General features: G+C 44.9%; 1 protein-coding gene across 3 annotated transcripts in view; it reads left to right on the forward strand.

Moving 5' to 3' along the window:
• Positions 1–2,302: 2,302 nt before the first annotated feature.
• The window catches only part of SNX25 (sorting nexin 25), a 112,041-nt gene continuing 96,414 nt past the window's right edge, over positions 2,303–17,929 (forward strand). For 2 of the 3 annotated variants that reach the window (XM_082863962.1, XM_082863963.1), the window contains exon 1: positions 2,304–2,908. In XM_082863962.1, coding sequence (XP_082720088.1) covers positions 2,543–2,908 — 366 coding nt within the window. In that variant the 5' untranslated portion in view covers positions 2,304–2,542. Of the gene's footprint in view, positions 2,909–17,929 lie in introns of all 3 variants that reach the window. The other variant, XM_082863964.1, reaches the window with a different exon arrangement.

A 17,929-nucleotide genomic window follows, 5' to 3' on the forward strand; every position in this document is an offset into this window, starting at 1 on the left:
TCTTACATAAGAGAATAATGAAGATAGCCTGCGGAGCATTTAATTATAACCTGTCAGAATATGCTGGCCATAAGGAATACAAATAAGGCATCTCTACTTAATTTGGTCTTTAACTTAGACCTGGTAGGACTCAACACCAACTTCTGGGAGGGAACACCGGATTCTAATTTAATACCTGACTTCTCCCTCAATACCTCCTGATCCCAGGCACTCCCTTGTATATCGTACTACCTCTCAGTGTTCCTCAGACCTTGCACAGGGTAGAAATCCAACTACTACTTGTTAAGTAAATGTTTTTTTTTTTTTTAAGTAAATGTTTGAATTGTCAATGCTGACTTAGCAAATACGACATATACTTTAAGGAAGTTTTCTGACCACGAATGTACATTTCTCCAGATCTGCATTCCTGGCAACAATATATAGGTGTGTTGGAAAGATCATGGTCTTAAGAGTTACAGACCAGGGCTCTCAATAAAAGATAGTTTCCCCTTTACTGATTGTGGTTTTACTGACTTTAGTGATTATTATAAATCACTTTGCACTTGTCAGGGGGCTGGCTAAGATACGAGCCATACTCACAAAGCAACAAAACTAAACACTTTTAAAAGCATGGAATACAGGTACTAAGCTCATGGATTTAAACCCTGTTTTTTCTCCTTTGGAATAAGGGATGACGACGAAACGAGACAGAGTCTTTATGCCTGCGCGTCCGGAGCCTGTGCTCCGCAGCGAGAGAGGCCACAACAGTGAGAGGCCCGCGTATCACAAAAAAACATAAAAAAACAAAAAAAACCCCAATAAACTTTAAAAAAATGACAAATGTGAACATATTTATTTTTATATAGGTACATAAAATAATTCATTTCTACGCTGTTTTGTTAGAGCTTAATATTAGGGATAATTTTTTTTAGACCTCCTACTTCATCTCCCACTTGAAATCCATGCCATTCCAGGAACATTTATTACAATGATGTGAATACATGGGTGGGCTGTTTATGTCTATGGACACTGGTATTTCTTCTTTTGATTAATAACCTCTTCGATAATACTTTGTTTTAAAAGAATAAATATCCACTAAATAGTTTACTTTGTATAAATGTTATATATTTTTTCCTCTGTTGAAACGACAGATATTGCTTATAGAAAAACCCAGTATAGTCACAGTATTTGAAAATATATTTTAATGCTTACTTTTCCTAACTATGTCTCCTGGGAAGCAGGATATAACTCAATTTATTGGGAAACAATAGCGCTTTTAAACTGTTGAAATTCTTCATGACTGCTGCATGGAGAGAGTTCTGGGCTTTTGCTTTTTAATGTTTCCCGTATCCTTCTCGGCTTCTCTCATCTGTTTACCTCTCTTTCCCTTTCTTCCCCTTTCTATTGTTGATTTGCCCTGTCTATCACCCCCTTTTAAATTATCATTAACGTCTTTAGAATTCCTTTATTCATTAAAGATACATCTGCTGCTTTGCTGGCGTTCATAATTTCTAGTATTTCGCATGTTGGCATCTTCTCAGTAAGCATTATCTGTATATTAACGCTGGGACCATGATAGGAGAAGAAAATATGTACTCTCAAAATTATCTGGACTACTTTCACTTGCGTGGGTAGTAGCATTTGTACTGAATCGTCGGCGACAAAAATACAGGGACTTGGAGCCAGTGACTATGGCAGCTGTGCACACCCTCTGGCACCAGGCAGACTTTTTTGGGCCTTTCCGTAAGTAGGAATTGCAGGCTTCATCTACTGCTCCACATTTGTCTGATTCCGTTCCTGAGGCGGCTGCGTGGGAAAGGGAAGGTTGTTAGGAGAACTGTGTTAAAAGTGAGGATCAGGAACGGTTGCCTATTTAAATAGCAGGTGCAAACGGCGCAGAAATTTTGCGGGCTGTAAGCTTGCGAGGAGGTTACTTGTCAGTGATGCGCGGGGAGAGGATTAAGGGATCACCTGAGCTCGAGAATTACAAACGCTTCTGACACCTGCAGCAAAAATGTCCATCAACAGACGGTTTGCTGGGGGAGGGGCGGGGAGGAGCGCAGGAAGGCAGTTTTCGCCGGGATTGGTGGCGCCCCTTCCCCGCTGGGCAGCGGCGAGTCGGACCCCGCCCCCGCACCGCGGGTGGGCGGCCGGGCGGGGCGGGGCCGGGCACCTCCCAGCAGTCGCTTAGCCGGCCGCTGTGGCTCTCCGCCCCCTTCTGACACGCACTCCACGGCCGCCCCCGCCCCCGCACCCGCCCCCGTCCCCACCCGGCCGGCTCAAGTCCCAGCCGGGGCCGGCTACCTGGGCACGCCCAGCCGGGCAGCTGAGGGCCCGGCGCCGCGTGGCGGCGCTGAGGGGTCGCCGAGAGGAGCTCCGCGGCGTCTGTTGGAGCCGTTCCCTCGTTGGGCCGCCGGCGAGGGCATGAGCGCGGACTCCCTCTGCCTCCAGAGCGGCGGGAGCGGCGAGGGGAGGAGGCGCCGCTTGGAGGCCACCGTCCAGGGCAGCGCCGGGGGAGAGCAGGGCGGGAGATGTGCCTGTTCTTAGCGGCCCAGGAAGCAGCATGCACCCCGAGGCCACCGACAGCAGCGGCGCCGGCCTCACGGAAGCCCCGGGCGAGCGGCGGCCGGATTCCCGGGAGGACGCGGCAGCCCCCGGGGGCCCTGGCGGCGGGAGCTGGCGGGCGCCGGTGGCCGTGGCCGCCCTCGCCGCCGTGCCCCTCTGCTTCCTGGGGCCCGGCTGCTGGGAAGCGGGAAGCGCGGGGCCGGGCACCGTCCTGCTCAGGCTCAGCCTGTACCTGGGCTGCGCTGCGGCCGCCTTCCTGCTGGGGACCTTGTTCTCCCTGGTCTGCCGGAGCCCGCGAGCTCCGCCGCCCGACTTCGCCGCCGCCTGGAGACGGCTGGCCGCGGCTGCCCGCCGCCCGCCGGAGGTGAGTACGGGTCTCCCCGCCGCCGCCGCCGCCGCCGCCGCGCGCGCCCGCCCGCAGCCTCGCCCGGCCCGCCCGCTTCCGGCGCCCGCCGCCAGCTCCGGGAGGGCCGGGGGTCGCGGCGGGCCCGTCTTCTCGGCCCGGCTCGGCGGACGCCCGAGGGAAACGGGGCTTGGGGTGGGCCGGCCCGGCTGGGAGACGCTCGCGTCCCTTCGGCCCCCGCGCGGGGCGGGCTCCGGGCTCCGTGGGTTTGCCGAGATGCACGTTAGTAGGCGATGTAGTTGCTCGACACCATCCTCATTTCCAGCCTCGGTAGTTGAACAATCCTTCCAGACCTTCGCTGTGGCTCTGCATCTAGCGAGTGGGAGCAAGGGGAGCGCGGCGGTCGCTGTACGCAGGCGCTGCGCCCTGGGCTGGTCATTACCTTGGGTTCCGATAACCGTTCCCTGTCGGGATGACTTTATGCCCTGTTACAGACGAGGAAGCTTGACGCAGAGGGGCTGACTTGGCTTAGGTCCCCCACCCGGTACCTCATGCCCAAGCCTGGGTACACTTTTTACCACGCTGTCCTGTCTTCCACCATGTTAAGTATCGCAGTTTCAGTGATTAGGAAGGGGATGCCCGAAATCACTGTACTTTGCGTCAAAAGGAAGGCTATCATCAGTGAGGTGTGGCGATACAGTAAAGAACGGTGGTTATATAGGGAATATAGGGAAGGACAGTATTTTAAATGAGCTCTTCGCTTCCTTAGTGCCAAACCACTGCTTCCCCTACCTCCCAGCATCCGTCTCACCGCCCTATAAAAGAAACTTGATTCTGTCGTAGCTTGACTCTTCCTGCTTGACTGAATGATACTGTCATTAAACTGAAATTGACCAAGAACTCTGGGGTAAGGGAAATAGCAGTGGCTCAACTTCCTAAGAATATTTGTTGGAAGTGTCATTACCCCCTGAGTTTTGTGTTTGCTTATGATATGACCTGCTTACTTTTTTGTGAAAATCATCACACTCTTAACCAAAAGTACCGTTTCCTCAGTGTGTCAGTTCCGAATGCAGAGCTGAGATAATGGCTGAAGGGTTGTAGGTAAAAGAGTGGGGCATCCTCACTGTGTAAGCTGAGCAGCAATTCAATATAGTAAGGAACAGGAACTTCTGTTTTCATAAGTAGTCTCAAATTACGTAGTTGTGTTTATTTCTCTTAAAAACCTTCACTCAGCTGTCCATTTTTTCATATCTAATTTAGCAAGACTTGGTGAGTAGGTGTATTTTTCCTCTTGCTTTTTCTCTACAATGATAAAAAAAATAAAGATCCCAAGATTTTACTAGTTGGTTTATCGATCTGTGAATGACGTTAGAATTCTTTAGAGTATTGTAAGACGTTGTAATTCATTCAGGACGTATTTATTGAGTATTTTATGCCAGCCAGGTATTATTTTGGAAGCTGGGGTTGAATCAACAAGGCAAAAGCCCTGCTTTTCTGGAGACTGTATACTTATGGGGGAATCAGGCAATAAATAAATGGAGTTACTTTTGGGTAGTGGTAAATGCTTATGAAACCAAAAGTAACTAAGAGTCAAAGTGATTAAGAGTGCCTGATATGTGAGGGCAGGAAGTTTAGATGGTGGGGTCAGGGTCAAAGCTGTAGGATTGCAGCTCACTCTGAGGGCTTGGAAGCCTCATGTTGTGGGTTACCTCCCCTTTTCCTGGAAAATACATCCCCTCAAACCTCCCAACTCACTTGCACCTCTGGTAAAACTTGGGTTATCATCCGGGAAGGTGCTTTAGTAGAGGAAGCAGAGAAAATACTACATTAAAGGTGACAGAAAATGAAGCAGCATGTGTAATCTCTCATGTATACTACCCGAAGATTTCAGGCAGTAGAAGAGGTGAAGTATGATTTAAGGAAAGTAGATTATTGGTCATTTCTTTTTGAATTCAGATTTCTACAATGTTAAATAAGAAAATAAGTACACTAGGATGTTTACTTTCTAGGTTGTGTTACTTAGAATTGAAATGCATGTTATTCACATAAAATTATATATATATATTTATAGTACCAGTCAATTTACTCAAGCCTTTTGTTGTGCTGTATTTCCAATAATTAATGCTTAAGGTTTTAAAACAATGTTCTTTATGAATGGAAGCATAAGCATGTGGTGTAGTATAAACTGTCCTTTCTGTGGTGGTAGGAGCTGGACCACACCGGTCATCTAACATAGGTGGAGGGGAGGCTGTTTTGGAGTGAACCAAATGGTGCCTCTTACAATACAGTGACTACTTCACTACAGAAGTTTTGATTCAGCATTAAGAAAAGAATCCTCATTTGTTCTTACATATTTTGGGTTCTTCTAGTGTCAGCTAGACGTGTCAGACACGGGGATCTATCCTATCTGTCCATCTTTCCTTCCTTCTCTTTCCTTTTTTTTTTTTTCCTTCTTGGCTTCCTTCTATAGAGGAAAAAAAATGCATACACTATTAAAAGCAGGCAACCAGAGAAGCCTAAACTAAAAGGGAAAAGGTGTTTTCATGTCTAGGAGTGTTCAAATGCTCCTGCATGCTTCACAAGGTAGTTATTGGCTGTCAACTCTATGCGGTTAGGACTCATGACTGACATCTTTTGTGAGTGTTTGCTGATGATAATGTAGAAAATTATGTCAGTGTGCGGTCACTAACTCTGTGCTTTCCCCCTTAAGTTAATCTAATATTTACTGGGCATCTCTTATGTACAAGGATTTTGATTTTACTTGGCTGGGAATCACTATTGATTAAAGTGGTAAAACTAAATTTTCATCTCGGGTAGAAATGACATCCAGTGGTATATTCAGGTGGCAAAAACTTGTGTAAGGTCAGAAAGGTTGATGGTAAAGTCTTGACAGTTGCTACCTGGGCCCCACTTTAGAAACACTTGGGCTTTTTGTCGGCCAGCCGACTGGAGCTGTGATGCCATGGGGCTGGCTTGCTCCTGGGCAGCAGCTGCTAGCCCGCCTTTGCTGAGTACGCTGCCAGAGTGTGGTGTTCCGAGTCCAAGGTCGTATTTTGGTCTTGTGCCAGGCCAGTTAACTCATGCGGACCAAGAGCCTTAGATTCACTAGCCACAGTTACTTGACCCTAGCACATGATCTAACCAAGGCAGCAGCAAGAAGAATATGGGAATAGTGAATCAGTAGTTCAGAAAAGTTACTTTCATTCCTGGACCAGCAGGATCTAAGTGCATCTTCATAGAATGGAAAAAAGGGAAATAATTTCTTACATTTTGGCGATAGGAATAAGAGGGAATAACTTCTTTAAATGCCAATCATGGGCTTCCCTGGTGGCGCAGTGGTTAAGAATCTGCCTGCCAATGCAGGAGACACAGGTTCGAGCCCTGGTCTGGGAAGAGCCCACATGCCACGGAGCAACTAAGCCCGTGCGCCACGACTACTGAGCCTGCGCTCTGGAGCCCACGTGCCACAGCTACAGAAGCCCGCGTGCTTAGAGCCCGTGCTCCACAACAAGAGAAACTACCTCAATGAGAAGCCTGTGCATCGCAACAAAGAGTAACACCTGCTCACAGCAACTAGAGAAAGCCCGTGCGCAGCAATGAAGACCCAACCCAGCCAAACATAAATAAGATAAATTTTAAAAAGTCAATCATTCACATAATAATTATGGATTTTTCTCTTTTACATTGTAATTTATTAGATACTTCTTGATTTACATCCCATTAAGTTAAAAAATAAGCAGTTAACTAATGAGGATTGGAGGGCTGATGCAAGAAAGTCCACAAGTCAGGCGATTAGTAGCATATGGGAAACTGAGGTCCATTGCTATGTGAAGAAAACATTAAAGACTTTTCCAAGTTTAGACAGATAGCAAAGTTCAAGAAGTTCATCAAATCTCTTACACATTTACTGAAGATCTGATGCATATCTGCTTTTCTGATCTCGTGAGATCAGTTTTGGCCTAGTTAGTTGCTGAGTGTCAGTGCCAGGCACATAAGTAAGTTCTCTGTAGATGGATTTTTGTCCTGAATGAATGGATTATTGTTTGAGATGAGAACAGACTTGAGAATCCAACTGACATTTTTAGATTTGAAGTTTCAACCACAGTTCCCTAGAGAAGGGATCGTAGTCTTGCAGTAGGTGTCACTAAGAGCTTCGCTAATTGCTTTCTGTTAAGTGCATGGCAGTGATTTTAGTGTTGGGGAGGAATCAAAGGTGAACAGACTCTCCCTGTTCCCATCCTCTCAGGCTGAGTAGATTAGACTGATAGGGAAGACTGTAGGGGAGAGCAGATGTTTATAGAGACAGTAAAAACATTCACACAGCAACCCATGGTGCCACTTGGCTTGGGTAGGACTTCTAGAATCCCTAAATGAGTTCTTTTACCAATACAAAAGTGCTTTTGAGTAAAACAAACTTGATTTAGTTACTCGCGGGAAAAAGGAAAAGAAACAAGACCTAGGGAGACTATACACAGCCTCTTTGTGACTTCCCTTTATTATGCTAATGTGATAAACTAATCCTCAGTAATTTGATAGTGGATAGTGGCATAATACACTTACTGTCTTCAGAATATTTGATTGTATTTTGACTGGGGGATTTAAGTCATGGTGGCTACTGGGAAAAATGTTTTTGAGGAAGTTGGCTTTTGAGACCCCCTTAAATCTACCTAACTCTGTAGTGTAAGGTTTGTTTGCCTTAAATTCATTCAAATCATAATTTTTAAATTTAACTTTTTATGCAGGTTATACAATCACATGGCTTTAATAAAAACACATATAACAAGATATGCAGTGGAAAAAAAATCTCCCTTCCTTATAGGCAGCCATTATTAACAGTCGATTATTCTTCCAAATGTATATTATGTATATACAAGCAAATACAAATATGTACTCAAAAACGGGAGCTTTTGATACCTATAATCTCTTGATATATAAACAGCGATTACACATAAAGGAAAATTATTTTCTGTATCTTTATTATGAAGGAACTATTTCTAAGAGTTAGTAAACATAAGTTATATATGAATAGTGATAACTTCAAAGTAGGAAGCTACAATACACGATTAAACCTGAACATAAAGAAAATGCTCATCAAAACTAGCAAATGTATTCTAAGAAATGATGTGTGTGTTTTTGAATTTAGCAAAACTGTCTGAAGGCGGCAATATATATTTTCACAATTTGTACAAAACCAAAACAAACCCAGCAAATCGTTTTAGAGACGGAGTACATGTACTTTTTGGGTTTTGAGTTGCCGGCGAGTGTATGAGATGAATCCTCGGAGGTAGGATTGCAGAGGTAGTTTGGGCCAGGTTGTGGAAGTCCTCAGCTGGGAGAGTAGGGTTGGATTATAGTCTGTAGTTGGGGCAGCTACTCACACTTTCTGAGCTCTGGAGTGTAGCATCAGAGCTGGGCTTTAGAAATGTTAAATGGAAATGTGATTGGGAGGGACTCAGGAGAAACACTGATCAGTTGCAGTGATAAAAAGTGAGAGTTAATGAAGTTGTGTGAATGGAGTCTGGAGGCGAAAAGTCAAGATTGAGTGAGACAGTTCTTTCATGTTAATTATCAGTAGTTATTACAGATTGGTTCAAGAATCTTTTCTAGAGTATCTTAACATTCCCTCTAAATAATGAATTCAAGCCCCAAACCAAAGGGTCCTACTGTTGATTCACAAATGTGAAGACCAAAGTCTCCAAGCTTGAGTGGTCTGCTTGGAGCCTAAATTCTGGTCATTCCCAGGAAGCTTATTTCTAACTCCCTTGAATCTTAAGCTGCTTTTGCTTTGGGAACATGCTACAGTGTCACCTTAGTAATTGAATGTTGCCTTCTTAAAAATATCTTAGGTTTCATTTCCTAACCTTATCATTTTTGGGGGTAGGAAGTGCCCTAGATTCCTTAGAATGTATGAACCCTGTGCAGTCAGAATAGTGCACACAACTGTACTTAAAAAAAGGTGACTCAGCAAGTCTGGTGCTGAGGGCTTAGGCTTTAGAAAAGGAAGTGTCTGTAGAAGGCTGTTAGTATTAAAATGATGGCATACAAACTTGCCTTTTTTTTTTTTGCAGCTTTGCTTTTGAAAGACTTGCAAACTTGGAACTTGTATTTTTACCAACTTCACTGTTAGGTCACTTTCTAAATGAGGGTTGGTTGTTTGGGTGGAGATGACATGACAGGGGTAGATAGGCAGCCCTTCTCAGGGACTCTGCTGGGTACCCTGGGGGGCCAGGGCTTGGGTTCAGTTACTCACTCCTACACCCTCCTTTAGTCCTGGGGTGTGTTATTTAGTTTCTCTAAGCACAGTGGAGCTTTCCAGAAAGCCCAGTGGGGTTTGGTTGCATTTTGGTGGGCTTTTCAGCTCAGATGCTGCTTTGGGAGAATGCAGTTAGGAGAGTGAGCTGTGCCAGTCTGTCCCCAGGGCTGGCCCGTGCTTATCAGTGACTCTAGGCACTGGCCAGTCCTGGTACATTTGTCAGTCAGCCTGGGGTTTCCATGTATGAACGCCATGAGCTGGATGTAGAGGAAAATGAATATGGTAACTCCAAGTAAAATGCCTCCGAGGCCAAAGGGGAAACCGGAATGAATAGTACATTTTTAGAATAAGACACTGGAACTTGTTTAGGTCACTAAGATCTGTTTAGTAAGCTTTCATTTTAGTGTAGAATACACTTCTTGGAAAGTTGGATGCATTTTTAACAAATACTCATTTCTAAAGTTACCTGAATTTCTGTAGTTCTCACCCACCTTGTATGTGTGAGTGAGTTTACATTAATAGCAGTAACTCAAATTGTCTAGGGTTTGCTCCTGTCTCCTCATGCAGGACCGCATCCCGCAGCTCTCCCCTCATTTCTGCCAGCCCACAGGCAGTATTTATGTGTTTATGAATATGTTCACTTATGTTCTTCCGTTCCTGGTACCTGAAAAACATTTGAGAGAGCCTTCTTTCTGTCACCCGTGCCAGTCTGTGAAAAAGCACATTTCTTCTTGGGCTGCTGCTGTCTCAGTCCCCTAAAACTGGATATCCAGGTGTGCTTGGTCCTTCTGTTTTGTTTTTGTTTTTCTCCTGAGCCAAAGCCGCTTTATGTGCTTTTTGGAAGTTGAGAATGTAGCCTTGTTTCTTTCACTCGGGTATACTTAAAATTTTTTCTTTTTTACCGTGTAATAGAAGCTGAGGAGCTTACGTCTTTGTTTGCATCTCCTGTGAAGACGGCCCCATCCCTTTTGTCTGGCTGCTTTCTGTACCTGGCTCAGAGCAGCCCCTGGGGTCAAGCTCGGGCTCTCTCTCCTAGCTCCGAGCTTTCTCTGTCTCCAACCTTGAGCGGCTACACACAAGGCACCTCCCAAAGGCCTCTTCCTCGTATACAAATATACCCCAACAAATATACACCTGAGGGCCATGTGCAAACCCTGCCAACTTGTTAGGCGTGGAATTAACACCTTAAACATCCCAGAAATTGTGACGTGTTTTTCCTGAGTCACAGTTGTTAATCTCATATTCCTTCTGATTTTTTTCCCCATTTCACTAAACCTTTCTGAGATTGCAACCCCTAGATTAGCTCAGGAGGTTGCTTTGTTTTCTAGATTTTAATTTTGATCATCCTTGAGGTCCCATTTTTGGAAGTATCTCACTCTTAGGCGGGCTTCCCTGGGGACCCCTGCAATAACCATCTCTACACGGAGTCGAGATTTACTCCTCAGGCTTAGACTCACTTATTCAACTGCTTAACTTGACCTTTCCACGTGGTACCCTCAGTGGTGCCTGAAACTCAACAGGTCCAAGGCCCCATCTGTCTTATGATCAGTGTCTCCGTCCCTCTCCCATTGCTCCTTGCATCAGTGACTAAGCACCTCCGAAAGTCCTGCAGCCAGAAGCCCGAGTCCTTCCTGACCTCTCCTTCTCCTTCCTCCCCACGTGCAGTCCATCCTCCAGACCTGTCTCCTTACCTCTTGAGTATCTTACGTCCATCCACTTGTTTCCATCTCTCCTGCTTGGTCCCAGCTGCCATCATGTGCCTCCTAGGTGACTGCAGTAGCCCCTCAGTTCATCTCTCTGCCTCCGTGTCGGCTCCTCCAATTCCTTCTCTCTCTTTTTTTTTTTTTTAATTTATTTATTTATTTTTGGCTGTGTTGGGTCTTCGTTTCTGTGCGAGGGCTTTCTCCAGTTGTGGTGAGTGGAGGCCACTCTTCATCACGGTGTGTGGGCCTCTCACTGTCACGGCCTCTCCCGTTGTGGAGCACAGGCTCCAGATACACAGGCTCAGTAGTTGTGGCTCACGGGCTTAGTTGCTCCGTGCCATGTGGGATCTTCCCAGACCAGGGCTCGAACCCGTGTCCCCTGCATTGGCAGGCAGATTCTTAACCACTGTGCCACCAGGGAAGCCCCAATTCCTTCTCTTAAAAATGCACACCCAGTCCAATCCCTCTTCTGCAGCAGGTTTAATTAAGAGCCGTCAGCTTCCTGTTCTTGCCAGCTCTCCAGCCTGGTCTCCTGTCATAGTTACCTTCACTTCTCATGCTCTATCCTCAGCCCTCGAAGTGCCAACCTTGCTCTTTGGATGGCAACTTTGAACATCGCTTGCTCTGCCTGGAGCCCCGCTGCGCCTTTACCTGGCTAACTTCTCCTCAGTGCTCAGCCATCACTTTTGCAGAGAGGCTCATATATTCTTGTGGCACCGTAGACCTTTTCTTCGTTGTACTTAGCACAGTTGTGATTTTATACTTGGACATTTCCTTGTCCGTCTTTCTCATTAACCCTTGAACTCCATGAAGGCAGAAACTCCCCGCTGTGTCTTTAACATCTAGCATGATTAAGTAGGTAAGCAATAAATATGTCTTGAGTGACTGAATCCCTGGGGATCAGTAGAGCATAGGCATTAAGAGAATGGTTCTGGAGTCAGCCAGTTATTTGAATTTGAATCTGGCTCTGCTTTAATAACCCTGTGACAGTGGGTGACTTACTTAAGATTCCTAAGCCCCAGTCTCCTTATCTGAAAAGTGGAGATAGTAAATACCTTAAGAGGTTGTTTGGAACAATGTGATAGTATTAGAAAATATAAATACTAGTATTTGTAAAAGTGCTTTGAATTAGAAGGTGTTAAATGGTAGATGTTACACTTTCACCTTTTTAAAAAAACTTTTCTATGAGAATAAAGATGCAGCTTCAGAAAAATTACACAAAATAAACATATAGTTGGATGAGTGATTATAAAGACAATACCCTTGTAACTTCCAGAGGCCCCAGAAGCCCCCCGTATCTCCACCCCAATGGCATTCCCTTCCCTTCCACCTAAGTAACGCCATCCTGACTCTATAATAATCACGTCCTTACGTGTTGTTACAGTTTTATCAGTCAACCATGCATCCGTGGACATTATGGTTTAGTCTTGCCCATTTGAAAAAATTAAGTCTTCCCAGTATCCTTTTCTTTTCCCTATGGGTTATCTGTTGAAGAACCTGGAGCAGTTGTCCTGTAGTGTCCTATAGTCTGGATTTTGCTGGCTGCATATGAATGATACAGCTCAGCTTGTTCCTTCCTCCTTTGTATGTCCTGCAAATTGACACTGGACCCAGAGGCCTGATCAGACTTGTGTTTGACCCCTTTGGCAGGACTGTAGGTGGTGGTGTGACCTTTCATCGGGAGGCACATAATATCTGGTTGTCTTTCTTTTTGTGATGTTAGTAGCTGTTGATCCTCAATACCTGGATCTATTAATTTTTGGGGGGTGACAAATAGGGATGTTTTAATTCTGTCATTTGTCTTATTTATTGGTTTGAATATTTTTTTAAAAGAGACATTTTTCCACCATCTACTATTTGGTTGCACAGTGCTACAGTTCCTATAGAAAAGCAGGATAAATGCTAGATTCTTTCCCATTATCAGTTTTCCAAGATAATGAGTTGGTTCCCCATCATCCTCTGAAGGTGACCAATTAGTTATGTGTTTAAAAAAATATTGTGAACTCATGGATTTGAATGTATTTGGTGGGTTTCAATTAATTGTAATTATTATCTTTTTTGAAGCTTAGGCAGTCCCATCTCTGCCCAGTGGGAACCTTTTCAAGTTGGCTCCTGAGTCCTTTTGATACGACCCTACTAAGTCTGAGAGTTTTCTTGCTATCTGGTATAATAAGATATTTCAGGTTCATTCTGAGCATTTTCTGCTCACACCTGGAATTAGCCATTTCTCCACAAAGAGCCCTGATTTCTTTTAAGGGAAAATAGTATTTCATGAACTCATTCTGTTTCAGTTCTGAGCAGCACAGCCAGACTCAGAGCCAACTGTTGGGACTTCACCTGCTCATTTGTTTGTAGGGTGACCAGTTGTCCTGGTTTGCTCAGAACTGTCTTGGTTCTAGCACTGAAAGCCCTGTGCCCCTGAGAGAGTGGGGGACTCATTCTAGGTGTTAGGGAGGCTCATAGCTGTTGGTTTGGTCATTGTGTCTTGGCCTTCTCTGTGGAGAGGTTGGAAGAAATATGTATGAGATCTGTCTTTTGCAGAGAATAATCACTCAGTAGTTAGATTTATATACTCTATGTCTTCTTCAAGACAGGTAACACTTAGTTTGAACAGTGCTTTGCAATCGTCTTTGCCATTCGCTTATGATAGCCTATAAATTGACATTGTTTATGGGTTCAGGAAAATGATTTCTATGGCCTCAGTTTGATTCATTTTACTCTAACCCATGGCTGTGAATACAGTGGACCAATAAATGCACTACAAGTCATAATGTGAATGTCATCAAGTGAATGCCTTAGTAATTGCTATAGCTAAACTTAATATTTATTGCATTTACTGTATGCAGGTGCATATATGCATTACCCAGTTAAATTTTTATATCTTCCACGTGAGGTAGGGACTGTTAATCTCATTTTACAGATGGGAAGACTGAGGTTTAGAGAGGCTAAATCACGTGCCCGGAGCAAGTGGAAGAACTAAAATAAACCCAGGTCTTTCTTATTTTGGAGCCTCTGTAGTTAACCATTTTATTACCATTTTAATTATTAAACATTAGTTTGGTCTAATTTAAAACCTGATTCACGTTTTAAAAAACTTGGGAATCTTTGGGCTGGATCTAGGATCTGTTTAGGAATTAGTGTCACTTCAGAGGTCTCAGAGTGATGTCACAGCTGCCCTTTCTGTGCTCATGGCAGTCATTGCTAATCAAGTAAGGCAGCTTCCCCCCCGCCCCCCCCCCCGGAGTCTAGATGAAGCCTCAGAATCCTTTTCAACATAGCATTCCAGGCAGCCACTAAAATTTTACTAGAGTTGAGATATAACGTGAGACCCATCTGCCATTCTGAGTGAGAACCTCGTAGAACGGCAGTGAAGCCTCTGGGGTCCCATGGCACTTTTTCTGTGCTACTCTGCTGTCACTATACTGTATCGTAACAGTCAGTCATACATTCTTTTCATCTGTTCTAGGAAAAATCAGTTTTCTACGCTATGATCCATAAACACTTAATTTCAGAGATGCTTTTAGGTATACTGCAAAAACAGAAGAGGCAGGATGAGAGGCTTGCGGGGGTTGGGGGGAGTCGCATAAATTTGAGAAACCAAGTTCTTGAAGCTTTACACTGTGTATTGCTATGCTAACATTGTGAGAAATCCTAGTAAATGAACCTGTTTAGCTGTTTTTTAACCCAGTGTTCTCTAAACATGACTTATACCTGTATCCCTACTTTTTTTTTTTTTTTTAAGCAACAAGGAGTTTTATTACCTTAAGAAATGATACATAACCCAGAGGTAGGGCAGGCTCCACGTGGGAATATCCAGCCTCAGCACCATCTCTGTGTCTTTCTTAGCTCTGCCCTCCCCGTGGGTGCGCCTGACGCCCTGGCTAGTGGCTAGATGGCTGCAAGCATTTCAGGCACCATAGCCACACAGGATGAGATCTAGATGGGGAAAGGCCCTTTTGGAACAAGGAAAGTGTTCTTAGAAATGAAGTGGCAGTGTTCCCTTCGTGTCTCTTTGGCAAGGTTTGGGCGGGTACCCGCCTGTATGGAATTGTTGGCTGCGGGAGGGGACCATGATGCTGTGACTGGCCTAGCCAGTCCTTTAAGGAGGAAGGAAGCAGTGGAGTCAAAACAATGAATGTTTCGCTTCATAGCCAAGGTTTTCAGGATAGGAGGATGCTCTCTTTTTAGCCTTTCACACCTTCACTTACTCCTCACTTTAACCAAGCTTCTCGCTGTTCCTGAATTTACCTTTATGGGGTGTACGTGTTGCACCCATGGGCCCCTGGGAAGACCTCTGCCCCCATTTCTACACATTCAGTTCTTGTTGTTAAAGACCTAGTTCAAGCTCTTCCATCCGGTCAACTCTACCATGCTCTTCAGTTCTGCCCAATAAACATTTGTGGAGGGAGGAGAGGGAAAAGTCAGGTGAATTCCAGGTTTCTGACTTGGGTGGCTGAATGGACATGGTCCACGTGGGTAGGTTTGGGATGGTGGAAGGTGAGGAGGTAAGTTTTGACCATGCGGATTTTGAGATGCCTGTGGTTATGTTCAGCCTGCACGTAGGCTTGCAGCTCTGCCATTAGAGGGCGAGATCGGGGGAACAGGTCTGGTGGGGGTCAGTGTGCACGTGTAGTTAAAGCTACAGGTCCATGAGACTGCCGAGGGTGCCCTGCTGTGGTTGAGAAGCAGCAAGCTGAAGGGCAGGCAGAGGAGGGAGAAGGACGGTGCATAGGAGAGAGAAATCCAGAGAAGCCAAGAGAGCAACAGGGACCCAGTGGCCAGAGGTGCTGGGTGAGGTGGGGGGAGTCCAGAAAGAGGGCAGGGAAGTGTCCTTGCATTTGGCCCTGGACACCTGTGCGGGTGGTGTCTGGGGAGGGCAGGGTGGACGTGGGGCAGATGTGGTATTTATCCTCTCAGGTGAGGGGTGGGGGACAGGTGGGGAGGCTGAGGCGGGGTGCACGGTGCCCCCTGGGAGCTTGGACGAGCAGGAGAGAGGGCGGTGTTCACAGGTGCGTGTGGTGCTTGTGCTTTGGGAATTTTTGTTGTTGAGGAGAGATATAATCACATCGTTGGGTTAAAGAGGAAGCTTGAAAAGTAGAGAGGGAAATCCCAGAGACAGGATGCTTGCTAGAGCAGCGCCCAGGCTGACGGGACCAGAGCACTGGTGGAGGGTTTAGGCTTGAGACTAATGGGAAAGAGGTAAAAGTGGGAGCAGAGAGAGAAGCTCGCAGGCAGCCGGCAGGGAGCTGAGATGTTTCAAACTGGGTTGCCTCGACTGTCTTGGTAGCTGAGAGGCAAATTAATTGCCCACAGTGAGGAGGATGGCGTGTTGAGGTAATTTTTAAGACAGGTGGAAAGAGCTTCGGTGAATCCTTTGTGACTGCCCCAATTTATGTAAAATGATTGCTCTACTCCTGTATTAAAATAAATCTTCCAAAGAATAAAACTTCTCAGCTTTTTTCAGGGGTCATAATCTTTTGTCGTCACGACCACTTAGTGGTGTTTCTCAAGATGGGGTCTAAGGATTTACAAATAACTTAGGAATTCTTGCTAAAAAATTCTGTATGTCAAAGACACACCTTATAAACTTTCTGAATTAAGAATCTTTGTGGGGGGAAGGAGGAATAGAATCTAGAAATCTGCATTAGAACAGATTCCCCAAGTGATTCTTGAAAATGAGTTAGTGTATTTTCAGGCAGCGGATGGGGGCCTCCGGATGTCAGCAAGGGCCGAGGAGACTCGGAACCGCGTGCGGTGTCCGTGTCTGACGGACCCACACGTGAGAGTCAGCGTTGCTGCATTCTCTGCTCAGAGGCAGAGTGGCTGCCGCACTAAGGCTTGTCTTTAATACCGTGTTTCTCATGAGGGAAGGTTTTATTCTTTGAATTTGAACACATTTATTTTAGATAGAAACGGAAGAAAGAATTTTTATGATCTAGACCTAGGCTGGGGCAGATGATTTTTACTCTCCAGTTAGGAGGGATGTAAAAATCAGCCTGTTTGAATTGTATTTTTGGTTTTTTTGCAACTAGTAGTTTTATGGCAGTAATCCATCTCACGCACCTCAATATCTTGTACATGTGTGTTATCCGGGCCACTGCCCAGAGCTCAGCTTTTCGCTTCAAGGGAACTATGAAAATAGAAATCCCGCTGGAATTGGAATCAAATTACCAATGTGATATTTTTCTAACCAGGTCCTAAACGTCTTATCACCAGTTTTCATTTAAAAGCCAATCAACAGATTTAATAAGAATGGTATTACAGTATCCAGGACAGTAACAGTTTAAAAAAAAAGTGATTGCTTTCATTACTAAAGATCTCTGTGAAAAAAAGCAGTTCTGTGTGACTCATTGAGTTGTTGGGTTACATGATAGCTTTGAAGCAGGGGCAACCACTCTTCTACATTTATGTTCAGTGGTTTCAGTGCGAACTCTTATGAAATGAGAATAATTTTTGTAACTTACTTCAGTACGTATGAACTTCAAAATTCTTATGAAATGATCTCATGGATTGGTTGTATATTTGAGTAGCTGTTCTCCTGTGACCTGGACCGGAGTGTGGAATGTAGAGGAGATACCAGAATGGGACGAATGTTAGAATTCCTAAGCAGAGCCTGCCCCATTGTTAGAGCTCATCAGTTACTCGATTATGAGCTTCTGTTCCATCAAGGATAGATTAAGCCCCTTGAGCACAGAGAATGTCATGTATTTACCTTTGTCTCTGGTACCCAACTAAGTGGCAGATGCACAGAGTCCTTAGTATGTGTGAGATGATTGAATGAGTTGATGGAAATGTGATTCATATCTTGGAAACCTCTGATTTCCCTTATGAGCTCAAAATTACAATGGAAGCCAGTGATAAAATGGCTACAGAATTTTTATTCCTACAGACCTTTTCAGGAATGCAAAAAGCTAATGCCAGTTTTCAGTGATCTTTCCTAAGCCAATGTGCTTTTTCTTCATTCTTCTCCCCCAGCCCTAGTCTCTGTTCTATATTTGCCAGTTTAGACAAACTGCTGCTGCCTGTATACTTTCAAGTGCATGTTATAATTTCAGTTTCCAAATCTGTGTCTGGTTTGAAATATAC

This window comes from Leucopleurus acutus (assembly GCF_964270905.1).
Source record: "Leucopleurus acutus genome assembly, chromosome: 21".
NCBI classification, from domain to species: domain Eukaryota; kingdom Metazoa; phylum Chordata; class Mammalia; order Artiodactyla; family Delphinidae; genus Leucopleurus; species Leucopleurus acutus.